The sequence below is a fragment of the Saccopteryx leptura genome, chromosome 10 (assembly GCF_036850995.1).
Source record: "Saccopteryx leptura isolate mSacLep1 chromosome 10, mSacLep1_pri_phased_curated, whole genome shotgun sequence".
Taxonomy (NCBI): Eukaryota; Metazoa; Chordata; class Mammalia; order Chiroptera; family Emballonuridae; genus Saccopteryx; species Saccopteryx leptura.
The window spans coordinates 50,937,963-50,959,553 of NC_089512.1; the positions used below are offsets into that span (position 1 = coordinate 50,937,963).

Here is a 21,591-nt window from a genome sequence, read left to right on the forward strand (position 1 = left end):
CACATCTGAGCACAAAGCGCCTCCTGATGTAGGATGCAGTGAAAACTTAGGATGGTCTCTTTTCATGTTCACGAAGTAGTGCTACAAATCCTCTGTTTTTCCCCACTGTGCACCATCAGTACACACCGAAATAAGTTTATCCATCGGTAGATTTTTTCCTTTAGCGAACTCAGTGAAAGACTTGAATAAATCCTCCCCTCTTGTTGTCTCTTTCCTAGGCAAACCAGCAAGACTTTCCTCACAGAGTGTGTCACCTACAGCCTACCTTGCAATCACACTGAACTGCGATAAATGGCTTATGTCTGTTGACTCATCCAAAGCGAGAGAAAAGAATGCTGCTGCATTTATGTCCTTCACTTGTGTTGCCTCAATTTGATCTGCCATCATGATGGTACGATCGTGAACAGTTCTTGCTGACAGAGGCATGTCTTTTATTCATTTGATTATCTTGTCTTTATCCAAAAAGTCGTCAAAAAGTTCACTGGCAACATGAAGCATGAATGTTTTAGCATACTCCCCATCTGTGAATGGCTTTCTGTTTCTCACAATTGCTAAAGCACCAGCAAAGCTAGCCTTGTTGGGTCCAAACACGGAGTTGCTGCTGACTAGCTTGCACTCTGCACAGTAGCTCTTGACATGCTTTCTTCCTGCTGTCCCCCACTGGATATTTCGATGCAAATGTAGTATGGTGTGTGTCGAAGTGCTGCTTTACATTTGACCGTTTCATCGATGCAATTTTATCATTGCATATTAGACACACTGCAGAACCTGCTCTCTCCACAAAGACGAATTCCTCTGTCCATTCCTGCTGAAAAGTACGATATTCCTCTTTTTTTCTTTTAGCCATCTTCTTCGTCAAAAGGGTTTCTGCAATTAGCTAGCTGACTACTTGATTAAAAGGAAGGAAGTTTACTTCTTGACCTCACAATGACCTGTGTACGTTAGGCATTATCCAATAAAAATTTGGTATTGTCCTGGAGGACAGCTGTGATTGGCTCCAGCCACCCGCAACCATGAACATGAACGGCAGGAAATGAATGGATTGTAATACAAGAGAATATTTTATATTTTTAACATTATTTTTTTTATTAAAGATTTGTCTGCAAGCCAGATGCAACCATCAAAAGAGCCACATCTGGCTCGTGAGCCATAGGTTCCCAACCCCTGTTCTAGGTAGACATATCTTTGGTGGTGGTGGTAGGGGGGGGTCCATTCAATCCATTACAACTAAGAAATACCTGACTTTTCAGACAGGTATGGCTTGTTGGATATTTTCTTTTTAGGTGACTTTGGACCCTTGCTGAAGAAGGGACAGACCCACTCCCTCTAGAGGAGTGCTGAGGTTCAAGCAGGGACCACTCTTCTCCCTGTATCTCCTAATGTAAATCTTGTGCCTGTTAGCTGTCAGCCCAGCTCCTCCTCTGGTCTTGAGGATTTGGAGGACTCCCTGTGGTCAGCCATTCTGACAATGTGTCTCAGACTTCTTCCCACTTCCCAGTGGGGGAAGATGAAGGCTTGGGCAAGCCATGTCTCCTCATTTAGACTCAGTTTCCCTTCTGTAAAGTAAAGGCTTATCTTCCCATTCAAAGATCGAGAGAATTCCTGAACAGGAAGCCCCATGTTTGCTGCGATGTGGGAGATTTGGGCCTTGCTTCCTGGAGGAGTTGCTGATGGCCTCTTTTTCTGGACCTTGGGGTACAGAGCCCAACTCTATCCTCTACCCTCCAATAGAAATGGAGCCAAGCCAAGAATACTTTACTTGCTCCTTTTTATTTGGCACTGCATCTGGGATGGGGGCAACGAGGCCTGAAGCAAGGGCTTCTCTAGCCTCACATCCCCTATGTCCCCCAACCCCTGGTGAGCACTGATTAGGGGTAGGGGTCCTGGAACGCTCAGCATCTTCACGAAGCATGCTTCAGCCTTGAGTCTGTCACAGAGTCTGACCTTGAACTCGCCTTTGGCCTTGATCTTCCTACATGTGCTAGAAAGATTTCCAAATTCAAAAGGTAGAGACCGCAAGGCACCTCCAGAATGGAGACCACGAAGGCGCTTGGGAGCAACAGCCTTGGTGTGAAAGGAGGGAAGAAGGGGAAGACACAATCAGGAATTTGTCCAGGAAGGGAATTCCGAGGGAAACTAGCCCTCCCCTGGGGCTCCAGCCAGCCTCGGAGCTGCCCTCTGCCTGTGCCCTCCAGCCCTGACCCAAGCACTCAGCACTGCCCACCAGGGTACAAGTCATAGTCTGAGACCCACCTTTCTTGGTTTCAGGACAGTGGGTACCTGCTTGAGTTCAGGGTTAGGTGGGAGGGAAAGCAAAACCTTGGCGGTAGGTAGAATCATCAAGGCCTTGCCTGTAGTCACCAGGGCCTTAGAGCCCACCAGCTTGCTGTGCTGCAGTCTGAGGACCTGCCCCTGGGGTTGGAGCACATGGACAGAAGGTAGCCAGGCCTTGGTGCGGAGGCTGGGGACGTGGTAAGGGGCTGTGGGAGCAAGAGGCACTGTGAAGGCCTGGGGAGTACCCAAGGTTGATCAGCTACCCCTCAAGGGGTGTGTGTGTAGCAGGAAGTGGGGGAAGATGAAGGCTGGGGCATATGAAGACAGATGGAGCCCTCCCAGTTCCTCCTCCAGAGGTCATGGGGAGGACACAAGGTTTGGAGTCCAACAGACCTGAGTCTGCATCCCATCTCTACCCCTTCTGAGCTGTGCAACCTCGGGCAACTTCCTGATACCTCATCTGGAAAATGAGGATAATAGTACCTATCTCACTAGGTTGTGAGGAACTACAAGAGCTGGCTAGGTAGCAAAGTTCCTTTCTCCCAGAGGCAACTTTGCATGGGGGCCAAGGCAGCACACTGTGGCAGGGAGATCTGGGCTCTGGAGAGAACTCTACCTGGGAATGAGTCCTGGCACCTTTGAAATAACTACCTTGCAGGATGACTCTTTTGGAGGGGACAATACTCATTTGGTTGTGTATTTATATAAAACACTTTGCAAGTGTTGGCTTTTACTTGCTACTGGTGGCTCTTTGGTGGGCTGAGAGTAAGGGGCAAATTCAGGTGGTTAGGAGGGGCTTGGAGAGCAGGAAGAAATTGCCTTGGGACTCTGGGGTGTTTTGGGGGAATGGTCTTACTCGGGGTCTGGTTTCTCAATGGCAATCTATTCAAGGGGTGGGTTGCCTATCCCCACTAGCAAAGGTCATGGTGAAAATGCAGCTCTTCCTTGTGCTGGGGGGCTCCCACTTCTGGATATTGGGGTGGACCAGAGCTATAGCACTTTTTGCCTTGCCTTTCTTCCTCTTCCCAGAGATCGATGTAGTGACAGCAGAGTCTAGTTTCTCAGTGTGCTCCACGCTCCTGGCCCCAGGAACTTTCCCAGGAGCTGACATGTGGATAAGGGTCTCCGTGTCCTTGCCTTCCCCAGAGCCTCGCTGGGTCAGCAGGTGAGGGAGTGCTGTGCGGACCCCTGTCCGCCGGTGACACATCGCCATGGCCTTCTTGATAGTGGAGCCCTCTACTAAGAGCTGGATACCCACATACTGGGGCACCTCCACAGCAGGCTATGAGGAAGAAAGGGAGACAAGGCCTGCTCAGACAGTACTGATGGAATTTTATACCTAAGGGACAGGGCAGAAGAGATGGATGGTATTAGTTTCTGGGGCACCTAGTTAGGAGACATTTCTGAGCTCAGAAAGGGGAAGCCTACCTCTATCCTCTAAGCAGGCATCCCCAAACTACGGCCCGCGGGCCGCAATGCGGCCCCCTGAGGCCATTTATCCAGCCCCACTGCACTTCTGGAAGGGGCACCTCTTTCACTGGTGGTCAGTGAGAGGACCACTGTATTTGGCAGCCCTCCAATGGTCTGAGGGACAGTGAACTGGCCCCCTGTGTAAAAAGTTTGGAGACCCCTGCAGGGGTCTGGCCCTGGAGGCCTAAATCAGCCCCTAGAGCAGCAGTTCTCAACCTGTGGGTCGCGACCCCAGTGGGGCTCGAACGACCAAAACACAGGGGTCGCCTAAAGCCATCGGAAATACATATTTTATTTTAAAATATTGTATAATAAATATGTATTTTCCGATGGCTTTAGGCGACCCCTGTGTTTTGGTCGTTCGACTCCCGCCGGGGTCGCGACCCACAGGTTGAGAACCGCTGCCCTAGAGAGTCACCGAGCCCCTAGGATTAATAACACAGAAAGGCCAGGTAGTCTCATCCACATCTCCACTACCACCTCTCCACGCCCTTGCCCTTCTTAGATGCCCTGGCCCCTGCTGGTATATGTGAGGCTCTCTCTACTCCACAGGCCACTCCAATGGGAAGCTTCCTGAGTGGAGCTGGATTCTCTGCAGAGAGAAGTTGAGTTATGACATTCAGACATATAAGAGACTTAGAACCTGCCTAGAGCCTCATGTGAACCCAAGTTACATGGAAGCAGAAACTAAGAGCTTTAAAGATGGCATTCTGTGGAGGGGATGAAGTAGCAGATATGCACAGGGAGGCATAGAAATTGCTCCTGTGTAATTTTAGTTCCTATAAAGCCATCTTACAGGTAGGCTCCAGGAGAGCTCCTTGTGTTTTGCTAAAACCCCTTCTTTTCACTCAGAACTAGTTTGAGGTGTTTTCTCTGTCATCACAGTATCCTGATTAAAATCCATCTAAACAGGGTCATTTGGAGCTTGTTAAAAATCCAGCTATCAAGCCCTGGCCGGTTGGCTCAGTGGTAGAGCGTCGGCCTGGCGTGCAAGGGGTCCCGGGTTCGATTCCCGGCCAGGGCACACAGGAGAAGCGCCCATCTGCTTCTCCACCCCTCCCCCTCTCCTTCCTCTCTGTCTCTCTCTTCCCCTCCCGCAGTGAGGCTCCACTGGAGCAAAGATGGCCCGGGCGCTGGGGATGGCTCCTTGGCCTCTGCCCCAGGCGCTAGAGTGGCTCTGGTCACAACAGAGCGACGCCCCGGAGGGGCAGAGCATCGCTCCCTGGTGGGCAGAGCGTCGCCCCCTGGTGAGCGTGCCGGATGGATCCCGGTTGGGCGCATGCGGGAGTCTGTCTGACTGTCTCTCCCCGTTTCCAGCTTCGGAAAAATACAAAAAAAATAAAATAAAAATCCAGATATCAGAGCTTCTGAAAAGTGCGACTAGAAAAAGCTCATCTTTAGAGAAGAATCAGGTAATAAATGGAGAAGCAAACGGAGAATCAGAAACTTACCATTTTGTAACTAATACAAAAGGCAAAATTTAACTGGGTATCAAAACAAGTAGGATGACAGGAAAATGTATCATTTGCACAGAGCCAAAGTATCATCTTACAAAACAACTGATCATTGCAAAGAGGAGGATACAGCTTACAATGGGGAGATCTGGTAGCCACTACCTTAACCCCATGGTCAGGCTTGGCATCATTAATTGTGAGACGCTGTGACAGTGTGTGCCTTTTGACACTGTATGAGGTACCCAACATCACCTCTCAAGTGGTCTTGTCAAAAATGTTAACCTGAACCTCATCAAGCTGTTTGACCTAACTTCTAGTTTACAGGACATTCAGATAACAGAAGATAAAAACCGCCCCAAAGAAACAATCAGATAAACCCAGAATGTGGGACAGTTTTACAAAACAATCAGCCTGGTTCCTTCAAAAGATCCAAACTGGGGGGTTGGGGGGCAATGGGGCTGTTCTAGATTAAAAGACATAAAAAAGCATCAAAAAGGACACCTAGGAATAAATTTAACCAAGAAGGTGCAAGACCTATACACCAAAAACTGAGGAAAGAAATTAAGACACAAATAAATGGGAAGATATTTTGTGTTTATGGATTGGAAGAATTAATATTGTTAAAGTGTTCATAATACTGCCTGACCAGGTGGTGGTGCAGAGGATAGAGCATCGGACTGAGATGCAGAGGAACCAGGTTCAAAACCCCAAGGTCACCAGCTTGAGTGCAGGTTCATCCAACTTGAGCATGGGGTCGCTATCTTGAGCCCAAAGGTCGCTGGCTTCAAGCCCAAGGTTGCTAGCTTAAGCAAGGGGTCACTCACTCTGCTGCAGCCCCCTGGTCAAGACACATATGAGAAAGCAATCAATAAAGAACTAAGGAGCCACAACGAAGAACTGATGCTTCTTATCTCTCTCCCTTCCTGTCTGTCCCTATCTGTCTCTGTCACTAAATAAATAAATAAATAAATAAATAAATAAATAAAGTGGCTATACTAGCCAAAGCAATCTATGGATTCAATGCAATTTCTATCAAAATACCAATGGCGCCTGACAAGGCGGTGGCTCAGTGGATAGAGCGTTGGACTGGGATGCAGAGGACCCAGGTTCGAGACCCTGAGGTCGCTTGCTTGAGCACGGGCTCATCTGCTTTGAGCAAAAGCTCACCAGCTTGGACCCAAGGTCGCTGGCTGGAGCAAGGGGTTACTCAGTCTGCTGAAGACCCGCGGTCAAGGCACATATGAGAAAGCAATCAATGAACAACTAAGGTGTCGCAATGCGCAACAAAAAACTAATGATTGATGCTTCTCATCTCTCCGTTCCTGTCTGTCTGTCCCTATCTATCCCTCTCTCTGACTCTCTCTGTCTCTGTAAAAAAAAAAAAATACACCAATGGCATTTTTCACAGAAATAGTAAAACAATCTTTTTTTTTTAATATATATTTTTTAATTTTTTGTATTTTGCTTAAGTTGGAAACGAGGAGGCAGTCAGACAGACTCCCACATGCGCCCGACTGGACCGGGATCCACCCGGCATGCCCACCAGGAGGCGATGCTCTGCCCATCTGGGGCATCGCTCTGCCGCAATCAGAGCCATTCTAGCGCCTGAGGCAGAGGCCACAGAGCCATCCTCAGCGCCCCGGCAAACTTTGCTCCAATGGAGCCTCGGCTGCGGGAGGGGAAGAGAGAGAGAGGAAGGAGAGGGGGAGGGGTGGAGAAGCAGATGGGCACTTCTCCTGTGTGCCCTGGCCGGGAATCGAACCCGGGACTCCCGCACGCCAAGCCGACGCTCTACCACTGAGCCAACCGGCCAGGGCTGTAAAACAATCTTAAAATTTGTATGGAATCACAAAAGACCCCAAGTAGCCAAAGCAATCTTGAAAAAGAACAACAAAGCTGCAGGCATCATGCTTTCTGATTTTAAATTATATTACAAGCCTATAGGAATTAAAACAGTATGATATTGCCTGATCAGGTGGTGGCTCAGTGGATAGAGAGTTGGACTGGGATGCAGAGGACCCAGGTTCGAAACCCCAAAGTCACCGGCTTGAGTGCAGGCTCATCTGGCGGGAGCACAGGCTCACCAGCTTGAGCATGTGGTTGCTGGCTTGAGCATGAGATCATAGACATGACCCTATGGTCGCTGGCTTGAGCCCAAAGGTTGCTGGCTTGAAACCCAAGGTCGCTGGCTTGAGCAAGGGATCACTTGCTCTGCTGTAGCCTCCCGGTCAAGACACATAAGAGAGAGCAATCAATGAACAACTAAGGAGCCACAACAAAGAATTGATGCTTCTCATCTCTCCCTTCCTGTCTGTCCCTGTCTGTCCCTCTGTTTCTCTCTCTGTCACAAAAACAAACAAACACAGTATGATAATGGCATAAAAATAGACACATAGATCAATGGAACAGAATAGAAAGCTCAGAAATAACCCCATGCAATTAATTTGTGACAAAGGAGGTACAAGAATATACAATGGGAAAAGGACAGTCAATAAACGGTTTTGGGAAAACAGGATAGCCACATGCAAAAGAATGAAACTGGACCCCTATCTTACACTATGTGCAAAAATTAACTCAAAATGGATTAAAAACTTGAATGTAAGACCTGAAACCTAGAATTCCTAGAAGATAAAATTCCTAGAAGAAAACATGTACTATCTGCTCCTGGACATTGGTCTTGGCAATGATATTTTGGATTTGACACTAAAAAGTAAAAGTAACAAAAGCAAATATAAACAAATGGGACTACATCAAACTAAAAAGCTTTTGCACAGCAAAGGAAACCATCAACAAAATGAAAAGATCAGTCCTGACCTGTGGTGGCACAGTGGATAAAGCGTCAACCTGGAAACACTGAGGTTGCCGGTTCAAAACCCTGGGCTTGCCTGGTCAAGGCACATATGGGAGTTGATGCTTCCTGCTCCTCTCCCTTCTCTCTCTCTCTCTCTCTCTCTCCCTCTCTATAATGAATAAATAAAATCTTTTAAAAATGAAAAGGTCAAATGAATAGGAGAGAATATTTGCAAATCATATATCTGATAAGAAGTTAATATCCAAAATATATAAAAAAACTCATACAACTCATTAGCAAAAACAATCTGATTAAGAAATGGGAAAAGGCCTGACCAGGCGGTGGTGCAGTGGATAGAGCGTCAGACTGGGATGCGGAAGGACCCAGGTTCGAGACACTGAGGTCACCAGCTTGAGCACGGGCTCATCTGGTTTGAGCAAAATCTCACCAGCTTGGACCCAAGGTCGTTGGCTCGAGCAAGGGGTTACTCGGTCTGCTGAAGGCCCACGGTCAAGGCACGTATGAGAAAGCAATCAATGAACAACTAAGGTGTTGCAACGAAAAACTGATGATTGATGCTTCTCATCTCTCTCCGTTCCTGTCTGTCTGTCCCTATCTATCCCTCTCTCTGACTCTCTCTCTGTAAAAAACAGAAATGAGAAAAGGATCTAAACAGACATTTTTTCAAAGAAGACATACAAATGGCCAACAGGTACATGAAAAGGTGTGTTCAATGTCACTAATCAGTAACCAACAACACAAATCAAAACCAAATTGAGATATCACCTCATACCTGTTAGAATGACTAATATAAAAAAGAAAGAAATAACAAGTGTTGGAGAGGATGTGGAAAAAAGGAAAACCTTGTGCAATGTTGGTGGAACATCAATTGGTACAGCCACTATGGAAAACAATGTTGGTTCCTCAAAAAATTAAAAATAGGACTATCATATGATCCAGTAAATTTCACTTATGGGCATTAATTCAAAGGAAGCAAAATGCTAACTCAAAAATATATATGCAGGCCCTGGCCGGTTGGCTCAGCGGTAGAGCGTCAGCCTGGTGTGCGGGGGACCCGGGTTCGATTCCCGGCCAGGGCACATAGGAGAAGCGTCCATTTGCTTCTCCACCCCCCTCCCCCCCTTCCTCTCTGTCTCTCTCTCTTCCCCTCCCGCAGCCAAGGCTCCATTGGAGCAAAGATGGCCCGGGCGCTGGGGATGGCTCCTTGGCCTCTGCCCCAGGCACTAGAGTGGCTCTGGTTGCAGCAGAGCGATGCCCCGGAGGGGCAGAGTGTCGCCCCCTGGTGGGCAGAGTGTCGCCCCTGGTGGGCATGCCGGGTGGATCCCGGTCGGGCGCATGCGGGAGTCTGTCTGACTGTCTCTCCCCATTTCCAGCTTCAGAAGAAAAAAAAAAAAGAAAAAAGAAAAAGAAATAAATGGATAACAAAAATGTGGTGTGTGTGCGCACGCGCACACAATGGAATATTATTCAGCCATAAAAAGAAGGAAATCTTACTATTTGCAACAAACATGGATGGACCTTAAGGGCATTATACTAAGTAAAATAAGTCAGATAGAGAAAAACAAATCCCATATGAGCTCACTTATATGTAGAATCTTTAAAAAAGAAAAAAAAAAATTCGATTCCCGGCCAGGGCACATAGGAGAAGCGCCCATTTGCTTCTCCACCCCTCCGCCGCGCTTTCCTCTCTGTCTCTCTCTTCTCTTCCCCTCCCGCAGCCAAGGCTCCATTGGAGCAAAGATGGCCCAGGCGCTGGGCATGGCTCTGTGGCCTCTGCCTCAGGCGCTAGAGTGGCTCTGGTCGCAATATGGCGACGCCCAGGATGGGCAGAGCATCGCTCCCTGGGGGGGCAGAGCACCGCCCCTGGTGGGCGTGCCGGGTGGATCCCGGTCGGGCGCATGCGGGAGTCTGTCTGACTGTCTCTCCCTGTTTCCAGCTTCAGAAAAATGAAAAAAAAAAGAAGAAAAAAAGAAAAAAAAACACCCAAAATTAAACAAAACAACTGAACTCATAGATACAGAGAATGTATCTATGAGTGGTTGCCAGAGATGGGAGGATGAAGGAATGAGTGAAATGGGTAAAGGTGGTCAAAAGGTCTAAATTTCCAGTTATAAAAATAAATAAGTCATGGGAATGTAATGTATAGCATGGAGACTATAATTAATAATACTGTGATGTATATTTGGAAGTTGCTAAGACAATAGATCTTCAAGCTCTCATCACAAGAAAAAATTTGCTAACTACATGTGGTACTGAATGTTAACTGGACTTATTGTGCTGATCATTTCACAATACATACAAATATCAAATCACTATGTTGTACAACTGAAATGAATATAATGTTATATCAATTACATCTCAATTTTTAAAAACAGTAACAAAATTTCAGAGACATCTAAGTCATGCCAGAGAGACCCTTTAAAAAGTAGCTACAAATCTTTTAAGCATCCCAAAGGCTTACTTGTAGGTCTTATGTTTCAGTCTCTAACACATTTGGAGATAGCAGAGGTCTGCTAAATAGCAGGGCTTCTATAATTTTGAGGGCTGTGTGCTACAGCAGTCTCACAGAAGAGAGAAGAGCTCTTAGATTTGTGGACATGGCTTTTGTATAATAGAATGGATTATAAATTGAAATATAAGAAACAAAGGTTTGCCTGATCAGGCAGTGACACAGTGGATAGAGAGTTGGCCTGGGATGCTGAGGACCCAGGTTCAAAACCGTGAGGGCACCAGTTTGAGCGCAGGCTCACCAGCTTGAGCACAGGATTGCTGGCTTGAGCATGGGATCATAGATACGACCCCATGGTCACTGGTTTGAGCCCAAGATCGCTGGCTTGAGCAAGGGGTCCCTGGCTTGGCTGGAGACCCTGGGGCCAAGGCACATACAGGAAAGCAATCAGCCCTGGCCGGATAGCTTGGTTGGTTAAGAGTATCATCCCGAAGCGCAGAGGTTTTTGATTCAATTCCTGGTCATGGCACATACAGAAACAGAGCAATGTTTCTATCCCTCTCTCTCTCTCCCTTCCTCTCTCTAAAATCAATAAAATAAACATTTTTTAAAAATAGAAAGCAATCAATGAACTAAGGTGCTGCAACTATAAGTTGATGCTTCTCATCTCTCTCTCTTCCTGTCTGTCCCTGTCTCTCACTCACTAATAAATAAGTAAATAAAATTTAAAAAAAAGAAACAAAGGCTTTACTTTTTTTATTTTTTTATTTTTTTGTATTTTTTCTGAAGTTGGAAACGGGGAGGCAGTCAGACAGACTCCCACGTGCACCCGACCGGGATCCACCCAACATGCCCACCAGGGGGCGATGCTCTGCCCATCTGGGACGTCGCTCTGTTGCAACCATTTTAGTACCTGAGGCAAGGCCATGGTGCCATCCTCAGCACCCGGGCCATCTTGCTCCAGTGGAGCCTTGACTGTGGGAGGGGAAGAGAGAGATAGAGAGAAAAGAGAGGGGGAGGGGTGGAGAATCAGATGGGCACTTCTCCTGTGTGCCCTGGCCGGGAATTGAACCCGGGACTCCTGCACGCCAGGCCAACGCTCTACCACTGAGCCAACCAGCCAAGGTGAAACAAAGGCTTTTAAAATTATCAACTTGGCCTGACCAGATGATGGCGCAGTGGATAGAGTGTTGGATTGGGATGTGGAGGACCCAGGTTCGAAGCCCCGAGGTCACCAGCTTAGCGCAGGCTCATCTGGTTTGAGCAAGGCTCATCAGCTTGAGCCCAAGACCACTGGCTTGAGCAAGAGGTCACTTGGTCTGCTGTAACCCCACAGTCAAGGAACATATGAGAAAGCAATCAGTGAACAACTAAGGTGCCACAACAAAGAATTGGTGCTTCTCAACTCTCTCCCTGTCTGTCCCTCTCTCTCTGTCTCTGTCACAAAACAATAATTAATTAAATTAAATTAAATTATCAACTTGGTCTGACCAGGCAGTGGCACAGTGGATAGAGCATTGGACTGGGGCATCAGACTGGAACGCAGAGGACCCAGGTTCAAAACCCCAAAGTCACCAGCTTGAGCACAGGCTTGCTGGCTTGAGCGTGGGATCATAGACATGACCCCATGGTTGCTGGCTTGAGCCCAAAGGTCGCTGGCTAGGCCCTAGCCAGTTGGAACAGTGGTAGAGTGCCGGCCTTGTGTGTGAATGTCTTGGGTTCGATTCCTGGTCAGGGCACATAGGAGAAGCGACCATCTGCTTCTCCACCCTTCCCCCTCTCCTTTCTCTCTATCTCTCTCTTCCCCTCCCACAGTCAAGGCTCCACTGGAGCAAGATGGCCCGGGTGCTGAGGATGGCACCATGGCCTTGCCTCAGGTACTAAAATGGTTCCAGTTTCAATGGAGCAATGGCCTCAGATGGGTAGAGCATCAACCCCTAGTGGGCTTGCCAGGTGAATCCCAGTTCTGGTGCATGTGGAAGTCTGTCTCTCTGCCTTCCCACTTCTCACTTAAGAAAAATACAAAAAATAAAAATATAAACCAAATGTCACAAATAAAAAAATAAACTTGGACTAGAAGGGACAGATGCAATATGAAATGAAAGAGGTTTTGTTTTAAAGGTGTTAATTTCCTGACCTGTGGTGGCACAGTGGATAAAGCATCAACCTGGAATGCTGAGGTCGCCGGTTCAAAACCCTGGGCTTGCCTGGTCAAGGCACATATGGTAGTTGATGCTTCCTGCTCCTCCCCCTGTTCTCTATCTCTTCCTCTCTCTCTCTCCCCTCTCTCTCTAATAAAAATGACTAAGTAAAATCTAAAAAAGTAAATAAATAAAAAAAATTAAAGGTGTTAATTTTATTTTTATTTTATTTATTTATTTATTTATTTATTTATTTATTAACAGAGACAGAGAGAGAGGGATTGACAAGGACCGACAGACAAGAACGGAGAGATGAGAAGCATCAATCATTAGTTTTTCATTGCATGTTGCGACACCTTAGTTGTTCATTGATTGCCTTCTCATATGTGCCTTGATTGTGGGCCTTCAGCAGACCAAGTAACCCCTTGCTAGAGCCAGTGACCTTGGGCCCAAGCTGGTGAGCCTTGCTCAAACCAGATGAGCCCACACTCAAGCTGGCAACCTCGGGGTCTCGAACCTGGGTCCTCCGCATCCCAGTCCGACGCTCCATCCACTGCGCCACCACCTGGTCAGGCGAAAGACGTTTTTGTACTCCCAAATTTCTAAGAGCAGATAACAGACTAAGAACTATTGAGAATGTTCATGAAAAAGGAAGGATGAATCCAAGCTGAACTGAGATCCCAATGGATGGAAGCAAGAGCCATGGAGAACTCCTAGGAAGTAACAGTGGGTCTTACTAGCAAAACTAGAAATGTATGCTAAGGCTGGATTTCAGAATTTGCATGGACCAATGATTCCTGTGTATTTCCCATCCTTACTACCCTTTTGGGTGGGAGTGTCTATAAGAACAACAGCAGCGACTTTCACTAACGGATTTACTATATATCCAGGCACTGTACAGGTAATATCATTTATCATGAAACACCTAACCTTATTAGGTAATAACAACAACAGCTAAAACCTCTGTAGCATTTAGTATGTGCTAGGCATATTCTAACATGCTTTCAGCTCATTTAATTCTCACAAACTTATGAGGTAAGTACTGTTTTCATTTGTGCTTTACAGATAAGGAAACTGAGACCCCCCTCCCTTCTTCCTAGAGATTAGGAAATTGTTCAAAGTCACAGTGTTTGTATTATTGAGCAGAGATTTGAACCCAGGGAGGTTTAGGAATACCATGCTACATATCTCTCTAAAAATATTACCCACATGAAGTAACTCATTTCATCCTCTCAAACCCCATGAAAAAGAAGGTAGTAGCTTCTCCACCTTAAAGATGAGAAAACAGATGAACTAAATCACTGACAGGACCAGGATTTGAACTGGGTCTGACTGCAGTGCTTTATGCTTCACTATGGGGCTGCCTGGAAGGAGGGAGGACTCTCTGGGGTCCTGTCTGGGCCTGGCCACCTCACCTACCTGCTTGTAGATGAGCTCAAAGGCTCCTGTGTCACAATTTCGGTCCAGCCGCCGGTCAATGACCACGCGCAGGGTGTCGGCTTGCACGTCGGCACACAGCCGGGCAGTGACACACGTGGAGGGTGCCATGGTGGGGCTGGCATTGATCTCAATCAGCCAGGGCTTGAAGTTTTCGCCAAACACAAAGTCCGCACCATAGAGCTCAAAGCTAGCCTTCCGACACTGCACGGTGTCTTGGGAGGTCTGAAGAGCATGGATCACTGCGGACTTCATGCCAGGCACCATGACAGTGGACCAAACATCTGGGGCCCCCATGTCCTGCAGGTGGGCCTGGAACTTCTGGCTTGACCACATGTTGTCTGAGGGTAGCAGTGGGTGCCGATAGCGTGAATTCTCCAGGTGCTTCTGGATGGAGTTGTTGCACAGGTGCACTGAGCTGGGGTAGAGGGCAAAAAGCTGATGGTCTGGGCCCCTTTGCTCATCCCACCCAAGCCTGGGGAAGGCAGGCAAAGGCTGGATCCAGCCCTAGGCCACCATGGACTGTTTAACGTGAAATGGGGTCCTGCTGGAGAGGACAAAGACCTGTGGTCCATAACATTCATCTAGAGTTTAGACTATTAAAACGAACCTTATCTCTCAGGACCTCTTTTTTTTTTTTTTTTTTCTTTTTCATTTTTTTTGAAGCTGGAAACAGGGAGAGACAGTCAGACAGACTCCCGCATGCGCCCGACCAGGATCCACCCGGCATGCCCACCAGGGGCAACGCTCTGCCCACCAGGGGGCGATGCTCTGCCCATCCTGGGCATCACCATGTTGTGACCAGAGCCACTCTAGCACCTGAGGCAGAGGCCACAGAGCCATCCCCAGTGCCCGGGCCATCTTTGCTCCAATGGAGCCTTGGCTGCGGGAGGGGAAGAGAGAGACAGAGAGGAAAGCGTGGCAGAGGGGTGGAGAAGCAAATGGGCGCTTCTCCTGTGTGCCCTGGCCGGGAATCGAACCCGGGTCCTCCGCACACTAGGCCGACGCTCTACCGCTGAGTCAACCGGCCAGGGCTCAGGACCTCTTTTGAGGGCACTAACTGTGGAGAACACAGTGCTAAGTGCTTTGGGGATAGTGTCAGTTAACCCTTCCAGTGCCTGGAAGGTGGGTAAAAGTATGAGACCTATATTCACTAAGACAAGGGTCCCCAAACTATGGCCCCGCGGGCCACATGCGGCCCCCTGAGGCCATTTATCCGGCCCTCGCAGCACTTCCGGAAGGGGCACCTCTTTCATTGGTGGTCAGTGAGAGGAGCATAGTTCCCACTGAAATACTGGTCAGTTTGTTGATTTAAATTTACTTGTTCTTTATTTTAAATATTGTATTTATTCCCGTTTTGGTTCTTTACTTTAAAATAAGATATGTGCAGTGTACATGGGGATTTGTTCATAGTTTTTTTATATAGTCCGGCCCTCCAACGGTCTGAGGGACAGTGAACTGGCCCCCTGTGTAAAAAGTTTGGGGACCCCTGCACTAAGATGTGTGCTCAAATCCTATCTTCGCCACCAACTAATTGTGAGATCTTAGGCAAGTCATTTAATCCTAGTGCTCCTTTCACATCTATAAAAATGGGGATACAACCTGAACAGGCGGTGGCGCAGTGGATAGAGCGTCAGACTGGGATGCGGAGGACCCAGGTTCAAGACCCCGAGGTCACCAGCTTGAGCGTGGGCTCATCTGGTTTGAGCAAAGCTCACCAGCTTGGACCCAAGGTCGCTGGCTCGAGCAAGGGGTAACTCGGTCTGATGTAGCCCCACAGTCAAGGCACATATGAGAAAGCAATCAATGAACAGCTAAGGTGTCGCAACAAAAACCTGATGATTGATGCTTCTCATCTCTCTCCGTTCCTGTCTGTCCCTATCTATCCCTCTCTCTGACTCTGTCTCTGTTAAAAAAAAAAAAGGGAGTCGAGTACACACTTCACTGGGTTTTCATGAATGACTAATACGCGTAATGAGCTTAGCACCTGCCACTTACAAAGCACTTTGTAAGTTGTGCTTTGTTGACAGCTATGAGTTTCATGGTACTTCCATTCTTCAGATGTGGAAACTGAAGCTTATGTGGGTTTTCACTTGACCAAAGTCACACAGCTCAGAAGCCACAAAGATGGAATTTGAATCCAGGGCTCAGACAGGCTTCCTTTCACCCAAGTTAATGATGTTGTAATTGCCTCTCTCCTATGAAATTTCTCCTGACCCACCCCTTTTATCCTGCTCTCCATTCTCCCTTTTTCATATCACCTTTTAGCCTATTCGATGATTTTACTTATTATGTTCATTGCTTTTCTGTTTCTCCTTGCTAGACTGTGAACTCATGAGAGCTGGCTCTTGTTTTGTTCACTATTGTGTCCCAAGTGCCTAGAACAGAGAATGGCACAGGGTACACACTCAGTATGTATCTGATGGGTGGAAGGATGGTAGGATGGAAGGATGGGGGATGGGTGGAGGGCCTGCCTCTCTGCCTGCAGAGTCTGTGTTTGGAGCCCAGCATTGCACAAGAATTGCTTGTTCCTTGCCAATTCCCCAACTAGACCTGGAGCTAATGGGAGGTAAGCGGCGGGGCTCACTTGTCCAGGTTCTTCAGGGAGAAGGGCTGCGTGGAAAAGCGAATGTAGCTGTCACGGTAGAACCACACAGTAAGTGGGTTCCAGTCAGTCACCAGGAACCACTGTCTCAGGTCAAACTTGGTGCCAAAGATGAGCAGGGGCCGCTCAATATACTTCTGCACAACCCACTTGCCATCCTTCATCATCATGGGGTTGCCGTCCACCAGTTTAAGCATCTCCTCCAGGTGGTCCATGCACATGATTCCTAAGGGAGAAATAGGGTGATCAGGGACCAGGTCAGGCTTGGGCTGAGGACCATGAACAGCTCACCATAGTTCTCATCCCCATAAAAATGATAGGGCTAAGTGGGTAGGGATGCCTGCCTCAATCAGAACCCTGTTGCCTTTGGAAAAGTTGAAAATCTGCTAAGGATTTAAAATTAGTCAGTTTTTCCTGACCAGGTAGTGGTGCAGTGGATAGAGTGTCAACCTGGGATGCTGAGGACACAGGTTCAAAACCCCAAGGTAGCTGGCTTGAGCACGGGCTCATCATGCTTGAGTGCAGGGACACCAGCTTGAGCATGGATTCATAGACATGATCCCTGGTTGCTGGCTTGAGCCCAAAGGTCACTGGCTTGAAGCCCAAGGTCGCTGGCTTGAGCAAGGGGTCACTGTCTTGGCTAGAGCCCCCCAATCAAGGCACATATGAGAAAGCAATCAATGAACAACTATAAAGTGCCACAACTATGAGTTGATGCTTCTCATCTCTCTCCCTTCCTGTCTGTCTCTCTCTGTGCCTCTCTCATTAAAAAAAAAGAAAAAGTCAGGTTTGGTTGAAAAAGAATATATACATGAATAAAAATTCAAACAGCACTGGAATTCATTTTTAACTGTATGCACATATGACTTTGATTAGTTTTTTTCAATATAATTAACAATATAAAACAAGAAACCAAAGTAGACAGTACAAAAAAAGATTATGTCTCCTTCCTCAGAGGCAGCCAACTGTGGCCTCCAGGTTCTATGCATATCCTTCCAGGTTGTGGGAGAGTCTACATGTGCCTCAGTTTCATAGGATTCTACACATTTAAACATGTTAAAGATTTAGAATAGTGCTTGGCATATGGTGAAAATTCAGTAAGTGTTAACTCATACTACTATTATTAGTCACCTATACAATAAATTTTTAGCTGTAGATTTTCTGGCTCCAGGGCATGTGTGTTTTTCCATTTATATTGCCAATGATATGCACTCTCAGCAGAGCATATGATACTGTGTTTGCCCACATCCTACTCAACACTGCTGATTATTTATTTGCGCCATTCTCCTGGGTAGAAAATGGTATCTTATTTTAATTTTATCTCCTTTATAACTAGTGAAGTATCTTTTTTCTTTTCCTTAGAGAGAGAGGCAAGGAGAGAGAGAGAGAGAGAGAGAGAGAGAGAGAGAGAGAGAGAAAGAGAGAGAGGAACATTGATCTGTTCCTGTATGTGCCCTGACCAGGGATTGAACTGGCAACCTATGTGCTTCGGGACGACATTAACCAACCAAGCTATCCTGGCCAGGGCTTAGTGAAGTTAAGTATCTTATAAGGCATCATTTTAATGCTGATAAATATCAGAATTGCGTTGCAAACCACATACCACACACTCACAAATCAATCTCGTTCCTTCACTGTTTGGTCCCCAAACAATCTGATCTCCTGCCAATGACACAGAATGTTTTGTGACTGGTTACCAAGCCAGATCCTTTCTCAAATGACCAGACTGATCACCAAGATTCCCCAAAACATGATGCATTGTGTAAAAAAGATTGAGACTGTTCATGCCCTTTGACTCAGCAATTTCATTTCTAGGAATTTATCTAGAAATAAATGGAAAGGCCACAGATCTCTGTACAGGATGTTCATTAGTGTTGTTTATAGTAGCAATCAATCTATAAACAAATAGGGGAAAAACTGGCAGCTATCTAAACACCCATCAGAAAAGGATTAGGTAAGTCTGTGACAGTACAGCCAAACAAGATTAGACTACACAGCTGTAAAACAGAACGAGGTATGAGTACGTAATATACTTTTGTATAAAGTTCACAAACAGGGAACACTAATCTATGGTATTATAAATCAGAATAGGGCCTGACCAGGTGGTGGCGCAGTGGATAGAGCGTCGGACTGGGGTGAGGAAGACCCAGGTTCGAGACCCCGAGGTCGCCAGCTTGAGCGTGGGCTCATCTGGTTTGAGCAAGGCTCACCAGCTTCCAAGGTTGCTGGCTCGAGCAAGGGGCTACTCACTCCGTCTGCTGAAGGCCTGTGGTCAAGGCTCATATGAGAAAGCAATTAATGAACAACTAAGGTGTCGCAACGAAAAACTGATGATTGATGCGTCTCATCTCTCTCCGTTCCTGTCTGTCTGTCCCTATCTATCCCTCTCTCTGTTTCTCTCTCTCTGTCTCTTTAAAAAAAAAAAAATCAGAATAGGGATCATCATTGTGGGGAGGTAGAAACTGGGAGGAAATGTGGGTGGGTGTCCGGTATAGGTAATGTTTTATTTCATGATCTGGGTGCTATTTCCTCAACTATGACAACTCATTGACTTCTATACTCAAAACGTGTACCCTTTTCGGCCCTGGCCGGTTGGCTCAGTGGTAGAGCATTGGCCTGGCGTGCGGGGGACCCGGGTTCGATTCCCAGCCAGGGCACATAGGAGAAGCGCCCATTTGCTTCTCCACCCCTCCCCCTCTCCTTCCTCTCTGTCTCTCTCTTCCCCTCCTGCAGCCAAGGCTCCATTGGAGCAAAGATGGCCCGGGCGTTGGGGATGGCTCCTTGGCCTCTGCCCCAGGCGCTAGAGTGGCTCTGGTCTCGGCAGAGCGACGCCCTGGAGGGGCAGAGCATCGCCCCCTGGTGGGCAGAGCATCGCCCCTGGTGGGCGTGCCAAGTGGATCCCGGTCGGGCGCATGCGGGAGTCTGTCTGACTGTCTTTCCCCGTTTCCAGCTTCAGAAAAAAAAAAAACAAAAAAAAAAGTGTACCCTTTTCAATAAGGTATATTATATATACATTTCAACTAAATTTTTCTAAAAACAGAGAGAAAAAATTTAAATTTGATGCTAGGTACACAGGAACTCATTGTGTTATTTTTGCTAGTTTGTGTATTTTTAAAGTGTCCATAACAATAAGTTAGAAACAGAGAAAAAAGCAGATTTAGATGTACTAAAATAGGGTGATCCTCAAGATCTATTGTTAAGAAAAAAGAACTATGCAAAGAATAAATAATACTAATTGATATAGAAAATTATTTTTAAAAAAAGGAGGCTACAGCATAGTATGTTTTTATTTAAAATAAAATAAATACCTCTCTCTCCAAATGCATCAAAGGAATTGTAGAAAGAAATACACCAAGAGGTTACAGTAATCATCTCAGTGAAGTCAAGGTGGCTCTGCTTTCTTCTACTTTTCTGTATTGTCTAATCTTTATTTTTAATATAATAAAAATATTTTTTCATACTTGGAAAAAACGAACGAAACTATTTCCAAGGTAGAAAAAGAAAGACCACAATGTTGATTTTGAAGTGACACCCTAAGAAAGTCTCCTACAGTCTCCAGAGATGTAACAGCTTCAATTAGACATAAACAAATTCATCCAAGGTATTGGATGAAGTATTTAGAGGGATCTGCCAAAAGTCTGTTTTCTACATCTTGGAAGTCCTTAACAGTTTTTGTGGGGGTTTTTTTTTTCATTTTTCCGAAGCTGGAAACAGGGAGGCAGTCAGACTCCTGCATGCACCCGACCAGGATCCACCCAGCATGCCCACCAGGGGGTGATGCTTTGCCCCTCTGGGGCGTTGCTCTGTTGCATCCAGAGCCATTCTAGCGCCTGAGACAGAGGCCACAGAGCCAACCCCAGCGCCCGGGCCATCTTTGCTCCAATGGAGCCTCGCTGCGGGAGGGGAAGAGAGAGACAGAGAGGAAGGAGAGGGGGAGGGGTGGAGAAGCAAATGGGCACCTCTCCTGTGTGCCCTGACCAGGAATCGAACCCGGGACTCCTGCACGCCAGGCTGACGCTCTACCGCTGAGCCAACCAGCCAGGGCTGTTTGTGGGTTTTTTAAAAAGATTTTATTTATTCAATTTCGAAAGGGGAGAGAGAGAGAAGGGGGAGGAGCAGGAAATATCAACTCCCATATGTGCCTTGACCAGGCAAGCCCAGGGTTTTGAACCGGTGACCTCAACGTTCCAGGTCAACACTTTATCTGCTGTGCCACCACAGGTCAGGCTCCTTAACAGTTTTTTTTTAAGACTTTATTTATTCATTTTAGAGAGGAGATAAGGAGGAGAGAGAGAGAGAGAGAGAGAGAGAAGAGGGGAGGAGCAGGAAGCATCAACTCCCCTATGTGCTTTGACCAGGTAATCCCAGGGTTTTGAACCAGCGACCTCAGCATTCCAGGTCGACACTTTATCCACTGCGCCACCACAGGTCAGGCTCCTTAACAGTTTTTTTTGTTTGTTTGTTTGTTTTACTTTCTTTTTTTTTTCTTTTTTTTTTTTAAGTTTTTTTTTTTTAATTTTTTTTAAATTCATTTTAGAGAAGAGAGAGAAAGGGAGAGAGAGAAGAGAGAGAGACAGAGATAGAAGGTGAGGAGGAGCTGGAAGCATCAACTCCCATATGTGCCTTGACCAGGCAAGCCCAGGGTTTCGAACCGGCGACCTCAGCATTTCCAGGTCAACGCTTTATCCACTGCGCCACCACAGGTCAGGCTCCTTAACAGTTTTTAAAGGCTGGACTAAGGCACCACACCAGCTTGCTGGCTCTCCTGTTCAGATTCCATTCACATTGGACTGAGCAGCCAGAATAATAGCTTCCATTATCATATCCAGTGGTGGGTTCAGCTGGTTCAGACTGGTTCTGTAGAAGCAATACCTAATTTTTTTGTTGAGTTTGTTGAACCAGTTGTTAAAATGGCTTTTGTAATCAGGTTTCTCCCTAAGGTGAGTGCC

General features: G+C 46.8%; 1 protein-coding gene across 1 annotated transcript in view; it reads right to left on the minus strand.

The window, feature by feature from the left end:
- Nucleotides 1-1,751: 1,751 nt before the first annotated feature.
- The window catches only part of TTLL3 (tubulin tyrosine ligase like 3), a 36,835-nt gene continuing 16,995 nt past the window's right edge, over nt 1,752-21,591 (minus strand). The window contains 5 exon segments of the mRNA XM_066351368.1: nt 1,752-2,064; nt 2,254-2,480; nt 3,286-3,556; nt 14,020-14,455; nt 16,625-16,868. Of these exon segments, the coding sequence (XP_066207465.1) occupies nt 1,756-2,064; nt 2,254-2,480; nt 3,286-3,556; nt 14,020-14,455; nt 16,625-16,868 (1,487 nt within the window). The 3' untranslated portion in view covers nt 1,752-1,755.